The sequence below is a fragment of the Oculina patagonica genome, chromosome 13 (genome assembly GCF_052425735.1).
Source record: "Oculina patagonica isolate OP01 chromosome 13, crgOcupat, whole genome shotgun sequence".
NCBI lineage: Eukaryota > Metazoa > Cnidaria > Anthozoa > Scleractinia > Oculinidae > Oculina > Oculina patagonica.
The window spans coordinates 21,298,591-21,320,957 of NC_135770.1; the positions used below are offsets into that span (position 1 = coordinate 21,298,591).

General features: G+C 38.3%; 1 protein-coding gene and 1 long non-coding RNA gene across 2 annotated transcripts; both read left to right on the forward strand.

Moving 5' to 3' along the window:
• Positions 1-239: 239 nt before the first annotated feature.
• LOC144636694 (uncharacterized) lies at positions 240-19,556 on the forward strand. The gene is made up of 5 exons (XM_078495880.1): positions 240-275; positions 493-569; positions 7,245-7,941; positions 8,053-9,043; positions 18,117-19,556. Exons 3-5 carry the CDS (start codon positions 7,297-7,299, stop codon positions 19,250-19,252), a joined length of 2,772 nt encoding a protein of 923 aa, XP_078352006.1. The 5' UTR covers positions 240-275; positions 493-569; positions 7,245-7,296; the 3' UTR covers positions 19,253-19,556.
• Positions 14,289-17,558, forward strand: LOC144636695 (uncharacterized). Its single transcript, XR_013567592.1, has 2 exons — positions 14,289-15,254; positions 17,240-17,558. It is a non-coding gene; the product is annotated as an uncharacterized LOC144636695 (long non-coding RNA).
• Positions 19,557-22,367: the final 2,811 nt, after the last annotated feature.

Here is a 22,367-nt window from a genome sequence, read left to right on the forward strand (position 1 = left end):
TAACTGCCGGACCTCATCTATCGAATAATAGAAATGGAATCTTGGAAGGGACTAATGAAAAAGAATCATGAAAATTGGATTCAAAGAAATTTTAATTGTTAATACTTCCTGTTTCGATTACGACATCAAAATGCAAATGCAATAAATCTCGTGACAATAATTACTGTCCTCAGAGCTAACCGACCATTCCGCTTTTGGTATCATAACTCGTACATTACGTACGTTAAATCTGCTGTCAGTTGGCATCGTGTGTGCTACTTTCGTTTTAGCCAAAGGTAAGTTAACTTCTGTCCACTATATACTATAAAGTTTGTATCATTCACTCCTTGAATTGAATTGAATCGGTTACTAAAAGGAGTTTATAAGGGCTTCCTGTTAAATCTCTCTCTCTCTCTCTCATTTCGAATACTGATCTAACTTTCATCATGCAGTCATTCGAGTCTAGTTTAGCTTAAAAATCATTGTCTAAAATCTTGAACTTCTCACTTGCAGGATATAGAACATCTGATCGAGTTAGCGCCACAACAAGACTCGATCGTCGGGGTTATATTGAAGATTGGACAATATCAGTAAGTGCACTGACTTGATATCAAAACGCTATTCGACTCAATTAATACGACTAATTTAAAGTTCATCGCCTTTAAAAACTTCAGTATTATAAGTAACCTACTCTACATTACTGAAGTCTAAAAGGTGGTACCCGGCCGTGTCACAACGTCGAAAACTTCTAAGGACCGAAGTCGCCTGACCATTAAGGCTTTAAATGTCGCTGTCGTTTTTGAGTCTAATGCTTGCGTGCGCTTTGCGCATGCGCATTAGACTCTTTGTTATATGAAAAAGGCTGTTAGCAATCCCAAGGGAATGGTTCGGGATCGATAATCGTTCGCTGTAATGTAGAAAACAATGACCAGCTGCAAGAACGGACTCCGTACGGACACGCACGATTAATTTCAATTAAAAACAGCCAATCAGCGACACGTGTTCCCACGCATAATTAAAAGTTCTTTTTCAAGTCACGATTATTCAACACTTGAACAAGACGAAATAATTTTCCAGTTAAGGCATTTGTAAGCTTTTTGTGAAAATAAAACTTCGTTTTAAGATCACTTAAGCACTTGTGTTTTCGTCTTGCGTAAAAAGCAAGATGTCTTTGAGAAAAAATATTTCGACGGCGATTCGCGTTTATTTACACAATGCGACCAAATGTTTATTTTGTTAAAACAGAAAACTTTACCTCGTATTTTGTATTTAAAACATTCGAATTTTGACCAATTTTTTCTTTCATAGTGCAAACAAAAACCTTCAAAAATAAAAGATGTACATGGATAAATGTAAATCAAGTTACGTGACTAAATCAAAATGCGTTTGTTTGGCCGCTTTGCAGTATTACACTGTCCCGGCCTTTGCCATACACTGAAATCGAATTTCATGCTTTTATGACTCTCAGAGATCTCAAGTTCCTCTTACAGCTAGAAAAATCATAAAATGGTTACAGTAATATGGAAGTGATGATTCGCGAAATTTGTACATCAAGATAAACAGTCTTCGCTCCTGTGTATCGTAGCTCGATAATAATTGCCTTCCAGCGTTCACAAGGTCATCATTATATTGACGTGAGCATTTACGACCGTTTTTCGGAAAATCTGTCACTCAGTGTTTACAGTACAATGGAGTAACAGTCACTATTTCAAGTGCTTTTATTGCAAAATCTGTTTCAAGAGTCATCATCAAAATGGTGAAAAATCTGAAAGAAAACGATGTCAAGTTCTTCAACCCTTGTTGTAATGAGCATGTTTTTTGTAAATCGTCACGCAATCTTGTCCAAATGTTTAATCGTTTCTGCTTATACGGACAATACGGAAGAAGTAACATCAACTCCTGTTCATACTTTCAATTTTGTGAAGCATATAACAATTTTGACCGTTTCGTTTTCATCCATAATCATCCACGATGCCCCTAGCTTGCTATAAGCACTTTAAACTCCCGAACACAAACCTCTAACCATTTTTTAACCGGCTTATGAAAACCGCGCAATCTGTATCACTATGCCATACAGCATTAGACTCATGTCACCCTTGGTGACCTATTTTTTGTACGTGTAGGCAAATGCCGCCGAAACTTCAAGTTTTCCCAGTATGATTCTCCGGGGATTCTACATCCTCTAAAACAACGGAACGATGGTTATGATTCTCTTTCTCTTCCAGTAATTTATTTTGACCGCATCTTAGCAGGCAGCTTGTGACATGGTTTAGTCATCGAGGATGCATATGTAAACATCTTTTGCGTTTATTTATTAATTATTTTTACAAGAAAATGTTTTGGCCTAATTTTGCCGAAGTTTCTTCAGGCTAGCCGAAAATCTTCTATGAGCGGCGAATTCGTGCGTTGTTGGAGGTGGGAGGTGGGGGGGGAGAGGTCCGACGACATGGGGGCTCAACCTGGATGGCAAATGGCACTAAAAAAATTGTAAAGAAGGCCTCTGAAACTTTTGATCCGATCTCGAAGTCTCGGAAACCTTTGGCATGAGATACAATGTTTTTTTTTCCTTCTCGGACTCTCGAACTTTTTGCCGCAAGGTCTCGGAGTCTCGCAGTATTCTTTCGACCAAGGTTCGCGGTACGAGTAAAAGGAATTAGAGTTTAGTAAGTGTGTTCCGATTTCTAACAAAAGAGATTTTTCATTCCAGCGACGCAGCCAAAATGATTCGCCTTTCGTTAAAGCGGGGGCTACGTGAGTCACTTCAAGTGTTCCCAACCTTTTGAGCTCTAAAGCCTGGTTTTCACTAGCGACGCAAGCACAAGCGCAAGCACAAACGCAAACATAAGTAGTTTATGCCAAGTGAAAACGAACGTCGACATAAGCATAAGCACATTAGCATTAGAATATGATGTTTACAAGTTAGAAGGCTCCATTCTCAACTTCGTACTGTCGGCAAATATTGCGGCAGAAACTCTCAGGTGCCGAGTGTTGTTGTTTCTTCTACTCTTGTGATGAAGAAAGCGAAAGCGACTACAAAACGGAGGAAAACGAAACATTTGGGGTTATAGATGTTTTTTTAAAAAAAATAAATCTTTATTTATTTCGTCTCTCGAGCCCACGCTTGTGTCTTTTGTGTTTTTGTCTCCACTCCTCCGAACAACCTCGGAAAACGTTTATCAAAATCAACCGCGGCCTCTGTGACTTTTTTCACATGCTGGAACGAGTGCTTTAATTGGCTAGACACGGCCAGACGTAAACAATTTTCTTGTGCTTATGCGCTGTTTTGTTTTCACACGAACGCAAGCACAAGCGCAAGCACAAGAAAAGGAAAAATTTTGATCCTTGTGCTTGTGCTTGCGCTTGTGCTTATGCTTGCGTCGAAGCCGTTTTCACCATGAAATAAGAGCTGCTATGATTGTGCTTGTGCTTGCGCTTATGCTTGCGTCGCTAGTGAAAACCAGGCTTAACTAAACCAAGAGGAATTTTAATAAATATATATAATATGAATACATTTTATGCTTCAGCGTTCCCTTAAAGCGAGTTTAGATCAACCAACATAACTGCGAACATTTGATAGCTGATAAATGCTCAAATAATTTGAAACTGCAAAACTTGAAACAAACTCCAAATTTGATACCTTAAACTACATTATTCCATTTGCGTGTTTCCGAACGGTGTAGAGCCCAAGGCCAAGTATTGTCATACATCGCCAGAAAGGCAAATCGCCCGAGGAGTTTTTCAGTCTAGTGATCAAACCAATAGAAAGCTAAACTGGGTGCTTAAGTTTGATGGTATCTCGAATGACTCAGTAGTGAAAGCAGTTCACACAGTGTGAGAGGTTTGTTTGTTTGTTTTTTTAAAAAAAGAGAATGTATATTTTGAAGTATCACTATTGGTTTAATCCCAATTTTCATTACGTTCAACTAATAACGAGCGATTCTTATCCTCTTAGTCCGATAATAATTTGTTTTAGGCAAGCGGGAGTTAGTTTCGAAAATTGACATTGGCCTTGGAATATTGAGCACCTAGTGGCCCCCGTCAATATCGAATCAAGTCGCGGTAGAACTGTTGAGCTATTAATTAAATCGTTTTAGACATCTCTGACAAGTCATGAAAATTATTTTGTTATTTATTACTTAGGTTTCGAACTCCAACCTCTTTAACATTTGATAGTTATAAATGCTCATTCACAAGTAATTTAACCCTATTCAGACCGGGCCGAGGTGGGGGGGGGGGGGGGGGGGGCTTTTAAAGCCTGCGCCGACTTTGAACGCTTATAATTTTTTCAAGATTCAACCGAACCCTGCCAAACTTTTTGAGTTTATCTGAAATTTATCTGGCAATAATTTGGTAGGATAGGATGTTGTGTCAGGCATTTTAATATACATGTTTTCCCAAATTTATAATTTTCGTGTTGCCTTTAATGAAAATTAACTTTAATGCAATTAACTTTTATCTTTTACGGTTTTTAAGCACAATTTTATTGATTTTGGGTACTTTGCAGTAATTTTGGGTGGTTTTCTGGCATTTTTGAAAAATTTTGAAATCCAAGATGGCGGATCCGGCCAAGATGGCGGCTGTTTTGACATCATGATGTAATTGTCACGTAATGTGACGCCATCATCCCACGTGATGTATACCAAAAGAAAAATGTTCGGACATACTATCTATCCTATAAGTTTCATTGTGATTACTTAAATATTCTGGAAGTTACATAGGGGGCTTCCGAAGGTTTCCCCCCGGGTCAGAGAAGGTCCAAAAAAGCCCGGTCTGAATAGGGTTAAAATTGCAAGACTTAACAAACCCAAAATTTGGTACCTTGAAACTACATCATTCCGTTTGCGTGTTTTCCTAATGGTGAACAGCTTGTCATACAACGCACTCCTTCAAAACAAGTCGATTGAGGAAGATGAATCACCTGAGGTGTACTTCAATCTATTGAACAAACCAATAGAAAGCCTAAATGAAACTGGGTCCTTAAGTTTGATGTTATCTCGAACGACCAGTGAAAACAATTATAATTGCTAAATATATGTTCTCACACAAAATGAGGGGTTTGTTAAATTGTCTTTAAAAAAAAAAAGAATGTGTATTTTGAACTTACAGCCATTTCCTTCAGAAAGTGCATATTTGATCATGATACACTCTTTTTATTTTATAAGAATCTAGTTTATAAGAATATCGAGGCTGAAATTTGCGAATTTTCAAGAATATATTAAGAATAAACTCGAGGCTGAGATTTTGAAAAGAATATAGTTTTTAGTTGAAACAAAATCAGGTATTTTCATTTCCGTCACTTTATCCCTGTGAGGAATGCTTTGTTTAAAGCAAAAACGGCCAGGCTGCAACGAAAAGCAATGGTACATGTGCACAATGTAACACGATACAGATCTGGACACACAAAACACTTTAATTGATTACCCAATACTTGCTAAAATGGAAATGTCAAACGGTATTTTCTAATGTTCATAAGAATATTTTAAGCATAAAATCGGCAGAAAAATAAGAATATTCAGCCTGGGTCGGAAAAGCTGTATTCTTATAAAAAAGAGTGTAGCTAGTAGCCGTGATCCCGGTTAATATGAAATTGCAAAATTGCTTAGCGCTTGAAAAGAATCCAAAAGTCACCAGGGAAAATATTGTCGGTCTCGGATTTTCAAACAACGTGCAAGGCGTCTTGGCTAGTCTTGGATTTTCCCGCTACTTGGAAATTTGAAAAATCCGAGCATTCAGAAATGCCATTTCCTGCATTCGAGTTCTCCGTAAATGCGCATTTTTTAATCATGTGGCATTATCTTTATTAAATTGCATCTGGGTGATAAAAATGAAACCTGCTTTAACATAATTCTCGTAGTATATGCTCTTACTTCCTATGTTAATTAAATTATTGTTGCAAATTGTACTTCCGATATGAGGGGCTTGATGGAAAAAAAAACATTTCTCAAGAGTAGCACACCATCGGAGAAATTCACTGTAAAAAGTGAAGTAAATATTGAAATCTTTAACATTATAATTGCATCTGAATAAAAACAATTCCACCGCAATCTTCTCGCAGGTAATTACTTTAGGCTTTCCATGGTGAAGAGCCCTTAGAAAAAATCCTACCAAGCGAGGGTAATCTTAACGATTTAACTGAAGTTTCTAGATCTATCAACCTTAGCCCTCCAAATTTGATATCATTAATTGTTGCTGCTCGCGCTATTTTATCAGCCTTTTTCATAGAATGTAAAATATAACAGGGTTAAGCTGCTTTATGAAATCGTACGGAGTTGGAAGAACTGAGGAAACATATATCATCTTTGAAATGAAAAAAAAAAGATTTAATCATAGAAACCTTACCAAACAGCGAGAGACTTCTGCAACGCCACAGCCGCCTCTTGTCATAAAAAATCTTTTGCACTTGTTAATTTTTTAGTATCATTATTTGTAAAAAGAATTTTAAGTGCACGTGCTTTTACAGCACTGACCCATTTAAGTTCCAAATTTAAAGGTGCTGCTGTATAATTTCGACCGGAGCCAATCCACATACTGAGCTTTAGTTTTGGTGTAGTTGATTTTTTGTCCAGAACAATTTTCAAATTTAACTAGCAGATGAAAGATATGTTGTACGTTTTCGTGAGATCATTAGAGTATTGTGCGATTTTAAACTCCTCTCCACCTATCCATAGCCCTTGAATATCTGTTCTACATTCGAACTTCTATAAGCGGCCCGAAAGAATTGCCAGTGTAATACTGTAAATAAAACCCTTATTTAGCGGCCACCTCTACACGATAAGCGGCCGCGGCCACCTTTCGGCTGTCCCAATGAGGATTCATCGATTGTTTTTACCTCTATTTAGCAGCCACCAAGAATTAAATACACGTAGCCACTGCTATATATAGCTACGCGCAAAAAATATATTGTACAGTACTTAGTTTTCAATTCTCGTTAAGGAAAACAAGACTTAAACTCATCATTTGTTAACTTAGCAAAACTGAGTTCTTTGAGTTAAGCGCACAAGATTTTAAATATTGACATCCGTTGTTACCCAGAACTTATGTCTAGACTATTTGCTCTGAAGGTTGCGCGTAATTGATAACAACTGCAACCACAAAACTTTAATCCTATCCTCGCGATAAGCATTTCACCCCGTTTGCGATGGAAACGCTTGACGTCCGTATTTTTGTCCTGTTCTGCAGTGTAATACTGTTTGATATTTTTCGCGTTCTTTTGCACTAATATGGTAAAATGGCACAATATTAATTATTCATATTTCACTTCTTAGGTGTGTATTTGACGGAGGGCAACCAATTGTTCATTATTACGCGTATACACAAATGTCTACAAAAGAGATCGAGGATGGTCTAAAATGTCTAAGCATTGCCAGAGGACTGGGCGACAGGGCTAAAGAGGGAGGTGCTTACAACATTCTTGGCAATGGTTACGCGAGACTCGGTGATTTTAATCAAGCCATTAAATACCACAACCAACATCTTAGCATTGCCAAAGAACTGGGTGACAGGGCTGGAGAAGGAGGTGCTTATGGCAATCTTGGCAATGCGCACCAGGGACTGGGTGATGTCAAACAAGCCATTGAGTATCATAACCTACAGCTTAGAATTGCCAAATCACTGCGAGACAGGGCTGGAGAAGGACGTGGTTATGGTAATCTTGGCAATGCATACCAGAGTCTGGGTAATTTTAAACAAGCCATTGAGTACCACAACCAAGATCTAAGCATTGCCAAGGAACTGGGGCAGAGAGATGGAGAAGCACATGCTTATGGCAATCTTGGCATAGGTTACAAGAGTCTGGGTGATTTTAAACAAGCCATTGAGTACCACATCCAACGTTTGAAGATTGCCAAAGAACTGGGTGACAGGGCTGGAGAAGGAGGTGCTTATGGCAATCTTGGCATTGCTTACGACTGTCTGGGTGATTTTAAACAAGCCATTAAATACCATTACCAACATCTAATCAATGCAAAAGAACTGCAAAACAGGGCTGAAGAAGGAAGTGCTTTTGGCAATCTTGGCATTGTTTACCATGGACTGCGTAATTCCAAACAAGCCATTGAGCATTTTAACCAACAGCTTAGAATTGCCAAAGAACTGGGGCAAAGAGTTGAAGAGGGACGTGGTTATGGCAATATTGGCAATGCGTACCAGAGTCTGGGTAATTTTAAGCAAGCCATTGAGTACCACAACCAAGATCTAAGCATTGCCAAGGAACTGGGGCAGAGAGATGGAGAAGGACGTGCTTACTGCAATCTTGGCAATGCTTTCGGGAGTCTGGGTGATTTTAAACAGGCCATTGAGTGCCACAACCAAGATCTAAGCATTTCCAAGGAACTGGGGCAGAGAGATGGAGAAAGACGTGCTTACTGCAATCTTGGCATTGCCTACCATAGTCTGGGTGATTTTAAACAAGCCATTGAGTACCACAACCAAGGTCTAAGCATAGCCAAGGAACTGGGGAAGAGAGATGGAGAAGGAAGTACTTATGGCAATCTTGGCAATGCTTACCACAGTCTGGGTGATTATAAAAAAGCCATTGAGTGCTATAACCAAGATATAAGCATTGCTAAAGAGCTGGGGGCAAGAGCTGGAGAAGGACGTGCTTATGGAAATCTTGGCATTGCTTACCAAAGTCTACGTGATTTTAAAAAAGCTATTGACTACCAAAACCAATGTTTGATTATAGCCAAAGAAGTGGGGGACAGGGCTGGACAAGGACACGCATTCTATTATCTAGGAAGTTGCTTTGAGTTGCTGGATTCTTTGCATGAAGCTCTTCATTATTATCAATACAGTGTTAGGCTGTACAATGAATTAAGAGCTCTTCTTCAGTCCGAAGACGTGTGGAAAATATCCTTTCGTGATTTGTATCAGCATGCCTACACCGCTCTTTGGAGAACTCTTCTAAGGCTTGGAAAGACTGACGAGGCCTTGTGTGTTGCTGAGCAAGGACGAGCACAAGCCTTGGTGGATCTCATGAAATTACAATATGATTCTGAATTGCGAGTGCCTGGGTCAATTAAACTTGAACTAACGATCCCAGACCTATTAAGTGATACAACTACACATGCCACAGGGTGAAATAAGACGTTTCCGTATCGCGGAAACACTACGGAATCTTGAACGTGTGCATTTCCGTTGCATTTCCGCAGAACGGATACAACGGATACGCGACAGCACAATATTCCTGCCTGATTGTACATTTCCGCAACGTTTCCGTTTGCGGACACCTTTTGATTCTGTTTCCGTGACGTTTACTCGACTGAAACGTTACTGAAGCCTGTTGATACTCTTTTCATAAGGGCCAGCTCGCTCAGCCGGCTTAGAGGGATCAGGGGCAGTTCAGAGGCCCAGAGCTGCTTTTAATTTACCCCAGTGTCAAAACGAGTGTCAGTCACACGACCTCACACGGACGATTGCTACTTCGTCAAATAAAGTTCAAAACATTCCAGAGGAAAAATAAGTCAATAGCTGAACGCTTTGACGATAATTTGCCGATTTAAATATTTTGATTTCGGTTTACTTCTTCGGTTTATTTATTTCTTTTTGTTGTTGTTGTACGACGGCCTCGGTACAAAGGTCGATTCACTGAACTGGCCGAGTGACAATCGAGTCAGGGACTGGTTACTAACCGATCATGCGCACCAAAGATCATTCCCGGCGTTCTCTTTGATTTAGATGAGTTTTTGCGGTCGGTTTCGAAGTTCGCCTAACGAAGAATCGACATTTTCAGTCGCCTAAAGGGCAGTTTTCTTCACGTAAAGATCACTTTGTTTCCAAGGTAGCTGTATGGAGTTGTCTTCTACCGGATTTCAGATCAACACTGCTGTAAAGGCCAAGTTTCTTATTAAGGTAAGCTTTTAAAAACCTATTTGCACGGGTGACTCGTGTTTCATCCCTGGGTTTCATAGAAGCTTTACATTTGCGTTGCCTTGTTGGTGTATGAGCTATTTAAGCTTAAGTTTCATAATTCTGTGCTTGTGTTTTAAAATTAGACTTTAAATTTATGTTATGGCCAAAGTTCATGGCCACGTGAGCTACATTTCTGGTTAATGATTGTTTCAATGATATTAGGTTTTTATCATAATGTTTTGAAGTCAGTAAATTGTTACATTGTAAGCTTACTTTGTACATGTGTCATAAACATACCAAATGGACAACATTTGGTAGTTTTCCACTATTATATGCTGTTGAGATCAGAACTAAGTGAGCTAAGTTTGATTTTTGCTAACAACATTCACTAACACAAGTTGGCTGCCTACTGGTTATGTGGGATGTGCGGACACAACATTTTACAGCATTAATTATAATGAAAGATGCAGAATTGTCACAGCACAGGAAAGGAACAATGATACATGTAGTTTTCCACAACTATATGTTGTTGAGTTGCGAACTACAAGTATTAACAGCTTTTGACACTTGTTTGACTTTCGCGAACACGATTCATTGACTCAAGTGTGCCGCCCATGGTTTCAGTGGTATGATATTAGATTTTTATCACAACATTTTATGAGAGCAGAATTGTCATAGCACAGGAAAGGAACAATGATAATTTTCCACAACTATATGTTTTTGAGTTGCGAATTATTAACAGCTTTTAATAGATTTTTAACTTTCGCGAGCATGATTCATTGACTCAAGTGTGCCGCCCATGGTTTCAGTGGGAAGGCCTTTTACCCATTTCTGAGTGGGTGAAAAAATCACTTGTTTCAATGATATTAGATTTTTAATACAACATTTTATAAGAGGCAGAATTGCCATAGCACAGGAAAGGATCAATGATAGTTTTCCACAACTATATGTTTTTGAGTTGCAAATTATTTACAGCTTTTAATAGATTTTTGACTTTCGCGAGCATGATTCATTGACTCAAGTGTGCCGCCCATGGTTTCAGTGGGAAGGCCTTTTACCCATTTCTGAGTGGGTGAAAAAATCACTTGTTTTAATGATATTAGATTTTTATTACAACATTTTATGGGAGGCAGAATTGTCATAGCACAGGAAAAGAACAATGATAGTTTTCCACAACTATATGTTTTTGAGTTTTCGAATTATTAACAGCTTTTGATAGATTTTTTACTTTTGCGAACATGATTCATTGACTCAAGTGTGCCGCCCATGGTTTCAGTGGGAAGGCCTTTTACCCATTTCTGAGTGGGTGAAAAAATCACTTGTTTTAATGATATTAGATTTTTATTACAACATTTTATGAGAGGCAGAATTGCCATAGCACAAGAAAGGATCAATGATAGTTTTCCACAACTATATGTTTTTGAGTTGCGAATTATTAACAGCTTTTAAGTAATGATTCGCACAAGACGTAGGCATCCGAAATCCAAAGCTGTCAACAGCTAATCCATTAATTGAATTAAATTCTTGGCTTTTGATTGGCTGAAAAGTCAAAATTGGCGTAAAAATGGCTTTGAAATTAAATTTTGTTCTATTTTTGGCGATAAACTAGGTCCCAGCATCATTTTCATTGTATATACCGAGTTTCGTTACCATGGGATATGGGGAACTGGCTCTAATCGAGAAGAATTGTCTTTTCATATCGGCCGCCATATTGGATCGAGACATCAGCGTGAAGTTCTCACCTTGATATCAGCATTTTTCGCTAAAATTTCAGTATCTTTTTTGAGTTTAAAACTAATAGAAGCTGAATAGACAGATATTATTTAATTTTCGGAATGTAAAACGTAATTTAAAGTGAAGAATGCCTCCAAACGCTTCGTGTTGCTGTCCGCAACATAACACGTGGGGAAATTCCGATAAGAGCATTTGAAGCGCTCACAAACCTCAATATGGCTTCCACACAGCTTGCAAATCGTCATTTCCAGCAAATGATGGAATCTGCGACCGGGCTACAGCACCTGGATATTTCCAACTGCCCAGCGCTGGAACAAATCGCCATTTTCAAGGCCAAAGAAAACATAGGAGAACTGGTGAACATCGCGATCTCCGGGAATACGCAATTCACTATTCTCGCCATCGCGTGTTTGTGCTCCTGTCCTGAACTTGTGACGATAGAAGCACATGGGCTCGAGTTCAGCGCAGAAGAACTCTTTTTATCTAAGACATTCTACACAATTGGAAGCGGCGAGTTACGTCTTGAAATGGAGGAAGGATGCAATGCTATGGACGTCGTGAACTCATTTCAACGTGAAATCTTTTATTAAGAACTTTTATTGACATTTTTTCAAGAACATTTGTGAGGCGATGGCAAACAAATTGTGGCTTTTGCTGTCTTTTCTTTTTGTGGATACATATTTAGTCTAGTTTCAGTTTGATGGTGCGCGCAACAACACGCGCGCTTGTTGACAGATCAGTTACGAAGAACAATGAAGGCGGCTACTTGCGCAGTGTCGCATTACTCTAATTGCTATTGTGTTCGAACATTGATTGAAAAAGTTGTCTTCCCCATATTGTAAGGCCTTGTCCTTTGACATGTTTGTAGTTTTTAACATTTAAAATCGATTCGTATAGTTCAAACGATCGAAAATGCCATTGTTGTGAATAATTCAAGAATTGAAATTCAAATTTCGCGCTTCAATTGTAATTAGCCAATCACTGTTAGGGATTTTTATTTAATTAAAGGATTAACACTGTGATGCCAAACGGTTGTTTTTGGATCCGGCCTGTTGATTTTTGCCTACTTCTTGTGAGAATCATTACTTAATAGATTTTTGACTTTCGTGAGCATGATTCATTGACTCAAGTGTGCCACCCATGGTTTCAGTGGGAAGGCCTTTTACCCATTTCTGAGTGGGTGAAAAAATCACTTGTTTCAATGATATTAGATTTTTATTACAACATTTTATGGGAGGCAGAATTGTCATAGCACAGGAAAGGATCAATGATAGTTTTCCACAACTATATGTTTTTGAGTTGCGAATTATTTACAGCTTTTAATAGATTTTTTACTTTCGCGAGCATGATTCATTGACTCAAGTGTGCCACCCATGGTTTCAGTGGGAAGGCCTTTTACCCATTTCTGAGTGGGTGAAAAAATCACTTGTTTCAATGATATTAGATTTTTATTACAACATTTTATGGGAGGCAGAATTGTCATAGCACAGGAAAGGATCAATGATAGTTTTCCACAACTAAATGTTTTTGAGTTGCGAATTATTTACAGCTTTTAATAGATTCTTGACTTTCGCGAGCATGATTCATTGACTCAAGTGTGCCGCCCATGGTTTCAGTGGGAAGGCCTTTTACCCATTTCTGAGTGGGTGAAAAAATCACTTGTTTTAATGATATTAAATTTTTATTCAACATTTTATGAGAGGCAGAATTGCCATAGCACAAGAAAGGATCAGTGATAGTTTTCCACAACTATATGTTTTTGAGTTGCGAATTATTTACAGCTTTTAATAGATTTTTGATTTTCGCGAGCATGATTCATTGACTCAAGTGTGCCGCCCATGGTTTCAGTGGGAAGGCCTTTTACCCATTTCTGAGTGGGTGAAAAAGTCACTTGTTTCAATGATATTAGATTTTTAATACAACATTTTATAAGAGGCAGAATTGTCATAGCACAAGAAAGGATCAATGATAGTTTTCCACAACTATATGTTTTTGAGTTGCAAATTATTTACAGCTTTTAATAGATTTTTTACTTTCGCGAGCATGATTCATTGACTCAAGTGTGCCGCTCATGATTTCAGTGGGAAGGCCTTTTACCCATTTCTGAGTGGGTGAAAAAATCACTTGTTTTAATGATATTAGATTTTTATTACAACATTTTATGGGAGGCAGAATTGTCATAGCACAGGAAAGGATCAATGATAGTTTTCCACAACTGTATGTTTTTGAGTTGCGAATTATTAACAGCTTTTAATAGATTTTTAACTTTCGCGAGCATGATTCATTGACTCAAGTGTGCCGCCCATGGTTTCAGTGGGAAGGCCTTTTACCCATTTCTGAGTGGGTGAAAAAATCACTTGTTTTAATGATATTAGATTTTTATTACAACATTTTATGAGAGGCAGAATTGCCATAGCACAAGAAAGGATCAATGATAGTTTTCCACAACTACATGTATATGTTTTTGAGTTGCGAATTATTAACAGCTTTTAATAGATTTTTGACTTTCGCGAGCATGATTCATTGACTCAAGTGTGCCGCCCATGGTTTCAGTGGGAAGGCCTTTTACCCATTTCTGAGTGGGTGAAAAAATCACTTGTTTCAATGATATTAGATTTTTATTACGACATTTTATGGGAGGCAGAATTGTCATAGCACAGGAAAGGATCAATGATAGTTTTCCACAACTATATGTTTTTGAGTTGCGAATTATTTACAGCTTTAAATAGATTTTTGACTTTCGCGAGCATGATTCATTGACTCAAGTGTGCCACCCATGGTTTCAGTGGGAAGGCCTTTTACCCATTTCTGAGTGGGTGAAAAAATCACTTGTTTTAATGATATTAGATTTTTATTACAACATTTTATGAGAGGCAGAATTGCCATAGCACAAGAAAGGATCAATGATAGTTTTCCACAACTATATGTTTTTGAGTTGCGAATTATTAACAGCTTTTAATAGATTTTTGACTTTCGCGAGCATGATTCATTGACTCAAGTGTGCCGCCCATGGTTTCAATGGGAAGGCCTTTTACCCATTTCTGAGTGGGTGAAAAAATCACTTGTTTCAATGATATTAGATTTTTATTACAACATTTTATGGGAGGCAGAATTGTCATAGCACAGGAAAGGATCAATGATAGTTTTCCACAACTATATGTTTTTGAGTTTTCGAATTATTAACAGCTTTTGATAGATTTTTTACTTTTGCGAACATGATTCATTGACTCAAGTGTGCCGCCCATGGTTTCAGTGGGATGTGCCTTTACTTTTGAGTGTGTGAAAAGTTTACTTGTTCCAATGTACATGCACATACACTGTACATGTAATTTATAGGAAAGTCACAAATTATGACAGCCTTTCATGTACTGTACAATGTGTACAGTGCTATCTGCAACTGAGCTGGAAACTGAATTTGCATTATCCAAACAATGCCCAATTGTACAAATAGGGCCACCCATAGTACATATATAAAAGTAACATTGTATATGAATATACATGTAAATATCTCCGAATGGAAAAATGGCACAATCATTTCATATTTTTTTGTACATGTAATTGTCTGACACTTTTTTTTGTCTTTATTATGCTTTATTGCTGTGAGCCATTTTGGAGTATAGTGAGCATGAAGAAGTCAAGGAAATTACTCAAGTATAAGAAACTGGAGGAGTTTCTGGAAGGAAAATGTTAAGGTAGGTACCTACATGTAAAAGTCATAAGACTTTATAATAATCAGGATAAAGATCGTCTACAAGGAGTCTCTAAACATTCAAAATTTTTAAGGATGTTTGCTCATGGACTGCAAAGACCATTTTAAAGTGGTACATGTATGGCTTATAAATCTCGTCAACTTCAAGTCAAACAAACACGTTTAATTACAAATTTATACTTTCGAGTGGTAAAATTCATACATTTTTCATATCATATGCAGCTACATTTTGTAGCCCTACCAGCCCATCCCCTACTGCAGTCGCAGCAGGGTCGATTGAATATTTATTTTTTCAAGTTAATAATTGACAGTTTACTGATTTTTTAGCACTTCAGTATACAGTACAGTGCAAATTGCACAACCATACATTGTTATGATAAAAGTGGAAAATTGGCTGCTCTAATCAATGGGCAACTGTGGTGAGTTGCAAGAACCAGAATTCGAGTTATCAGGGTAAATTTGACCCAAATTTTGTTAAGGGAAACAAAATTTAGTTCGAGTTAGGGGGGGGGGGGGGGTTCGAGTTATCCAAGTTCGAGTTAACCGAGTAAAAATGACTGAAAAGTGGGGTCAAATCCAAGGGAAATGGAAGTTAGTTCGAGTTAGCGGGGTTGTTCAAGTTATCCCAGTTCGAGTTACTGGGGTACTACTGTTTCTGTGTATTCGTACCTAAAGTATAGAGTTTCAACTGAGATGGTACATGTAAAACAACACTTCCAATAATATGCTGCATCAAGTCACCCCTACATTGTAGCAGTGTTTTGGTTTCAAAAACCGATATACCTTCAATAACAACCATAGTTACATTGTATGTTCAACTTCCTTCCAGCCATTTTTATGTGTAGTTAAAAGGTATGTGGTCTTTTGCAGCACTTATAATTTCCAGGGGATGGTATGGGTGGTTGTAAGTCAGAAAGCTTGGTATTTATGATTGTTACAAGGTCTTCAGTGAATCTATCAAATCCCTACTCAATCATATCCATCCTACACCCCTCCAAAATAATGATCAGTTCCTTGCGTGTTAAGATGAGCAATATCTTGGAATGTATAAACGAAGCACCTATTTATCAGAGTCAAATGATATCCTAGACAGCGCAAAAATTTAGGGAGGCTCACAACAGCTTTCAGCACTTTCCAGCTCTCATAATTTGATGGGTCAGTGCTACAACCCATTTATCGGTTACTGCTACAAAAATTGTATCAAACTACAGTGGTACCCCAATATAACGATCTTCGATATAACGATATTCCCGATTTAACGATGAATATGTTATGTCCCGGCAATAGTAAAATGTATGGGAAGGAACCCCGATATAACGATTCCTCAATATAACGATATAATTTTACTGCCCCCTTGGCATATCGTTATATCGGGGTTCCACTGTAATGCCCAATCATTGATAAATAAATTGTGATTTTTTCTTGACATCACTGTAACCATAGCAATGGTATAACCTGTTAAAAACACAGTTTTTTTTTTCAACACAAAAAATTCTCTGGAGCCGTTTCAGAGCCACCTTAAATTATTAAGGTGGCTCTGAAACGGCTCCAGAGAATTTTTTTAACTTTGCAAAAAGTTGTATCCAAATATGCTGATCATTATTCAGTGATAAAAATGGGGGTCACTGGACTCGTTTTTGAGTTATAAGCGCTTAAAGGGAAAATAAAGGGTGTTTTTACTGGTAATACTGTTGTTATGGTAACCAGTGATGTAAAGAAAATTACCGTAACTTGTTCAGCGATGATTGGACATTGGTTTGATATCATTACTGTAGCAGCAACTGTTTAAGTTTTTTTGTACTGACCTATCAAAGTTCAAGAGCTAACAAGTGCTGGAAACCGTTGTTAGCCTCCTTAAAGCCATGTCTGTATTTCCATGTTACAAAACAGATCCTCCCATCAAATGAAAAAGTAGTATGAGTTAAGCAAAATATCTCTGTTTATAATCCTATTTAATCTTGTCTTTAGACCTGAAATAATCGTCAAGAAGTCAAATCCATCACCACAGGACAAGAATAATTCACGAACGTCAAAGAAAGCAAGAGAGAGGAAAGACGAGGATTGACAACTAAGTTTCCTCAAACGAATCACATTTAACGGACAGCAACGGAAATTTTAGTTCAATCACAAGGCATTGCTGCATTTAAAGAACAATACTTAGTTTGAATGCTTTCAAATGTAATAGTCAGCAAGCAACACGTTTGTTTCAAGAAAGGATTATACTGTAGTTCGTAGATTTACTTAGACATTCTCTTACTTACGAAATAAAATGAATTACCACTTAAAATGAGTGTTACTTGTATACATACTTGTAATTCTCCAATCCGAAAGAAAAGAACACGTGGAAATCAGCTCGCTTTATTTGGCGGCCACGTTTAATTTACGCAATATTTCACAAATAATAAAGTTTTCGTAGTTGTCGGCCTTCCAAGATTAGGACAATAGCATTTTGATCTAAACCATCTGGGTCATTATGTATATACTCCTGATTTACGAGCTGCGGAAACTTGACGGTTCTTATTATTTTTCACTTTCCGTATGTCGGAAACCTAGCGGAATATTGCGTGTCCGCCGAATTTACGAGCTGCGGAAACATGATTATTGCGTGTCCGCCATACTTACGAACTGCGGAAACGCGTCTGTTGCACGAGATTACGCAAAACGTAAACTTAACGGATACACGCGTTTAAGTGATGCGTTTAAGCGACGCCGCAACTGCGGAAACGTGACGTATACACGTGTTTCCCGCAACGGTTACTTAAATTTCCTTTTGCGGAAATTCACGTTTCCGTTAAGTAACCGTTGTAAAAACGGAAACGGAAACGCTTTATTTCACCCTAATTACAAACAGTTTTTGTAGCACTTGAAAGCACCAACATCAATTTATGGGTACTCTGCAAAGAAGGTAATGTTCATTATAGACAGAAAGAAGTGGCAGGTGAAAATGCCGTCACCTTCTTGCATTCTGTAAGGAAAGATCTTTTCAAAGAAAATCAAATTGCTGCTAGAGTCACCTGTGAAAATCGTTCACTGGAAAAGTTACGAAAGAAATTATTGCCCGCTAAAGAATTTGTCCAGGAAGCAGTCAAGACATCACGCGGCAAAAACCATTCCTTGCGCCTCTTCTATGATTGTGTTATTCGCCCCATTGCAGACTTGCTTGAAGGCGATGAAATAGTCATAGTCCCGGATGGCCCACTATGCTTGATCCCTTTTGCTGCGTGTGTGGATGAGACCGACAAATACCTCAGTGAATCTACCAGGATCCGAATTCTTCCCTCACTTACCAGCATAAAACTGATCACGGATTGTCCTGAGGACTTCCACAGTGACAGTGGGGCGCTGCTCTTGGGGGATCCATGGTTGGAGGAAGTTACAAACGAGACGGGTGAGCCCATCTTGTCGTCTTTGCCATGCGCCAGAGAGGAAGTTGAGACGATAGGACACATGCTGAAAATTCCACCTCTCACTGGGAAAGAAGCAACAAAAGAAGAGGTGCTGAGACGAATTGGTTCAGTTGCCTTGGTTCACATTGCAGCACATGGCAATATGGAAAATGGGGAAATTGCTTTGGCTCCTAACCCGGGAAGGGAAGCATCCAAGATCCCTGAAGAAAAAGATTACATCCTGAAAATGGCAGATGTGCAAGGGATGAAGCTGTGTGCAAGGCTTGTTGTGCTTAGTTGCTGTCACAGCGCTCAAGGGAAGGTTACGGCTGATGGTGTGGTCGGTATTGGGAGAGCTTTCCTGGCTGCTGGTGCTCGTTCTGTTCTGCTGTCTCTCTGGGCAATTGATGACGAGGCCACCATGGAGTTTATGAAATGTTTCTACAATCATCTGGCTCGTGGATGTAGCGCCAGTGTAGCTCTTCACCGGGCCATGAAATGCCTTAGAGATTCAGAGCGGTTTGGTGCCGTAAAGTTCTGGGCCCCGTTTGTACTCATCGGTGATGACGTCACCATAGAATTTGGAGAAAATTAGTAAGAACATCGTGAGTAGCACTATTTTAAAAACTTTTAAGGGTGTTAAGTTTGTTTCAAGTTTTAATAGGTACTTGTAAATTTGGTCCGCATGGTGTTCATTTAATTTATTTCGTATTGGGGCAGCTTTTTATTTCTCTGTTATACATTTTGCGAACACCTGTACCTTATTGCTTGAAAGTAAAATATCAGTTTCGCATATATAAAGAGAAGAAAACACAGTTTTCTTTGCGTATATTATTCGTATGTGTCTAGCCTTTTAAAGTATGTAGTATAGGAACTCAAACTGCAGTGTAGGTGTGCCATATCAGGAAAGAACATCTGTTATCATAAATCAAAATCTAAGTTGGATGTCCCTTACATTTAAAATTACAATTGATTTTAAAGGTTTGTTGTGTATCCTATTGTTCTCTCGTCTTGCAACCAAACGGACGACTTAAAGTACGCAGCTACTTCCCCACCAAAATTCCAACAGCAGTCGAAACGATCCTCGTCGACGTACAGACATGATAAGTTATTGCGTGTTAATTAGGATATAATTCTTGATCAGGAATGTGTTGACTGTCATATTTTTTTCTCTTGCAGAAGCTAAGTTAACAAGTACAGAAACAACTCGGCGAGTAGAAAGCAGACAATTTTATATCCTTTTTTAATAGAACCTAGCTTTTTAGATACTACAAGCCCATTTGTTCCTGCGTCCTTTCATTTTCCAAGCAGATAGAACATTCATTTATGGGAAAAGCTCGACAAAAGGAGACTTTCAGTCTCAGATCAAGAATTTCCAAAACAGTGCGATTTTTTGAACCAGGCCCTTTGGGAGAAAAAAAACCAATGAAAGCGCGCGTACTGATAATTGACGATCTATTTCGCAAGTGGACCAACATTAAAGCATCTAAAAAATAATTTTACCTATAACAAATTTAAAAGCAATTTCTTTTGATTGTCATTTTAAAATAAAACGATAATCTAGTGCGGTGAAACTTTAATTCTCGCGAGGATAAATTTAATTAGGTCAACGAACTACTCAGGTTTTAACCAATTTCTTACCTGTTAATTCATAGAATTTGCTTTAGTGAAAAAAAAAAAACGAAACAAAAAACAGCAACAATAACAAAAACGTTTCTAGTCGGGCTGCGATCCTTTTAAGGTTTTTCACATTTATAGATTTATTATTACTTATATGTTCTGCTATGTGTGTGTGTGTCCAAAGTGTAGGTAAGAAGTGTTTTGAGTACATAGTGAATGACAATTTTATTAATGACTATCCACTTCGTAGTAGATTTTTTTCATTGTTTGGAAAAAAAACAAGTAAAGCCATAAGGTGGATTTCCACTGTCGCGTTTTTGTTGACGCATGTTAACGTACGTAAAAATTGTAAACGTACGTAAAAATGAAATTTTACGCGCGCGATTACGTGCATCGAATTTACGTTGTCCAATTTCTAATGCCATGTTTTTATATTGGTATTCACGTACGTTACACGCACGTAAACGCACGTAGCGTTCGCGAGTGTTTTCAAAAAAGTTGAACTGAGTTCAACTTTTTTCGAGGCTGTCTGCGGTTACGCAGCGATTTACCCAATCATACTTTGGGATTTTGTCATATGACACCACTCGGATCATGTGGAAAACCATTTTGTTAAATTCAGCCTGAAAAAGAAGACATTCCAGTCCATCTTTAAAGACAGCAGATGACGGAAGGGACTGAGGCCTGAAATTGAAAGCTTCAATGTGTATCGGGAGTCTTCACTTAGATAAACTAGGAACTTTTGTGGAACTGTTTATTCAATAATAGTGGTTTATATCGTCGTTACGTTCAAGTGTATCCTTAATTTTTTGCATATACTATGGTTAGTGTGAATCAATGTGGAAATGTTTGTGGAGAATCCACGCTCGTGATGGGAGAATCCGTTAATCCTGGGCTGATGGAATATTGCAAAACATGTGAAAGTCATATTTGCGACCAAAAATTCCGAAACGTTTGTATTTAAGACATTTTATACTGTAAGTTCACTTTACATTATTGGTCCATGCTTAGCGTGCTTTATCGAGTTATGGAGCACTCGGGAAGTTTGGAGAACGCGAAAGAAGCGTAAGAGTTGCTCAAGGCGATAGAGTGCTCTCCAATCTTCCCAAGTGCACCATAACTCGATAGTGCACAGCTAAAATCAAGAACCAATTATTTGATAACATTGCCGGTGGAAATGTAGCTAAGAAGAAAACTTTTCTGGCGAATCGCTTTGTTCCCGATATCAGTGTGCACATGCAATTGGATTATGGTGCATGTTCACGTATACTGAATTTGATTGCGCGGCTCTGTTAGCTATGTTATAATAACTATTGGTAGTCGATTGTAAATAATGTAAGGTTTAGTTATTTGTAACTATGCATGGACAGCTTGCGGACTTCTGGCCGTGTCATGGACAGCACAGTATTGAATAGTTCATCATATAACGTACTTTTCCTTACAAGTAATCAATTAGTTTTAACTCCTAATGTGGACATGTTTGTGGAAATAGAAATCCTCACGCCCTTAATCAGGGCGTAGTATGGGAATGGGGGTAAGTTTGAGACTTGCCGCTACTGCTATTGATCGCCACCGATCATGAGTGGCAAAATTCGTAAATCCCCAGGCACTCTTTCTAAGTATTATCTTTAGAAACCTTTCATTTGATGTTTGTAGGAGCCGACTGCCAAACATGTCCACAGTAATGACAGTTAAGCAGGTCAAACTTTGTAAAGCCCCGGCTCGTTACGATCAAACATTTCCGTCCGACATCGTTTTGAACGACTATGTTTGACCGTTTTACCGCCTCTCTAAACGTTGCATTCAAGTGGTTTCCCATGTTCTAGATCAAACATTTTGCTCCGCGAGCAAGTGTTTGATCGCTTAGCCACCACCAAGGCAAGCCCAAGTGGGAAAAAGCAACCGATGAGAAGCCGAATTTGTGCACGTCATTAATTAAATTACAGCGGTAATACACAGAAAGCGTTTGATCAAACACGGTTTGCTTGTTTAGCCACCCCGTGTTGTGTGTGAAAACACGATGTTGGGCGAAAATGTTTGATCGTTGTTTAGGCGGGGCTTAAGATCAAATTGTCAAATATACCTGTGCA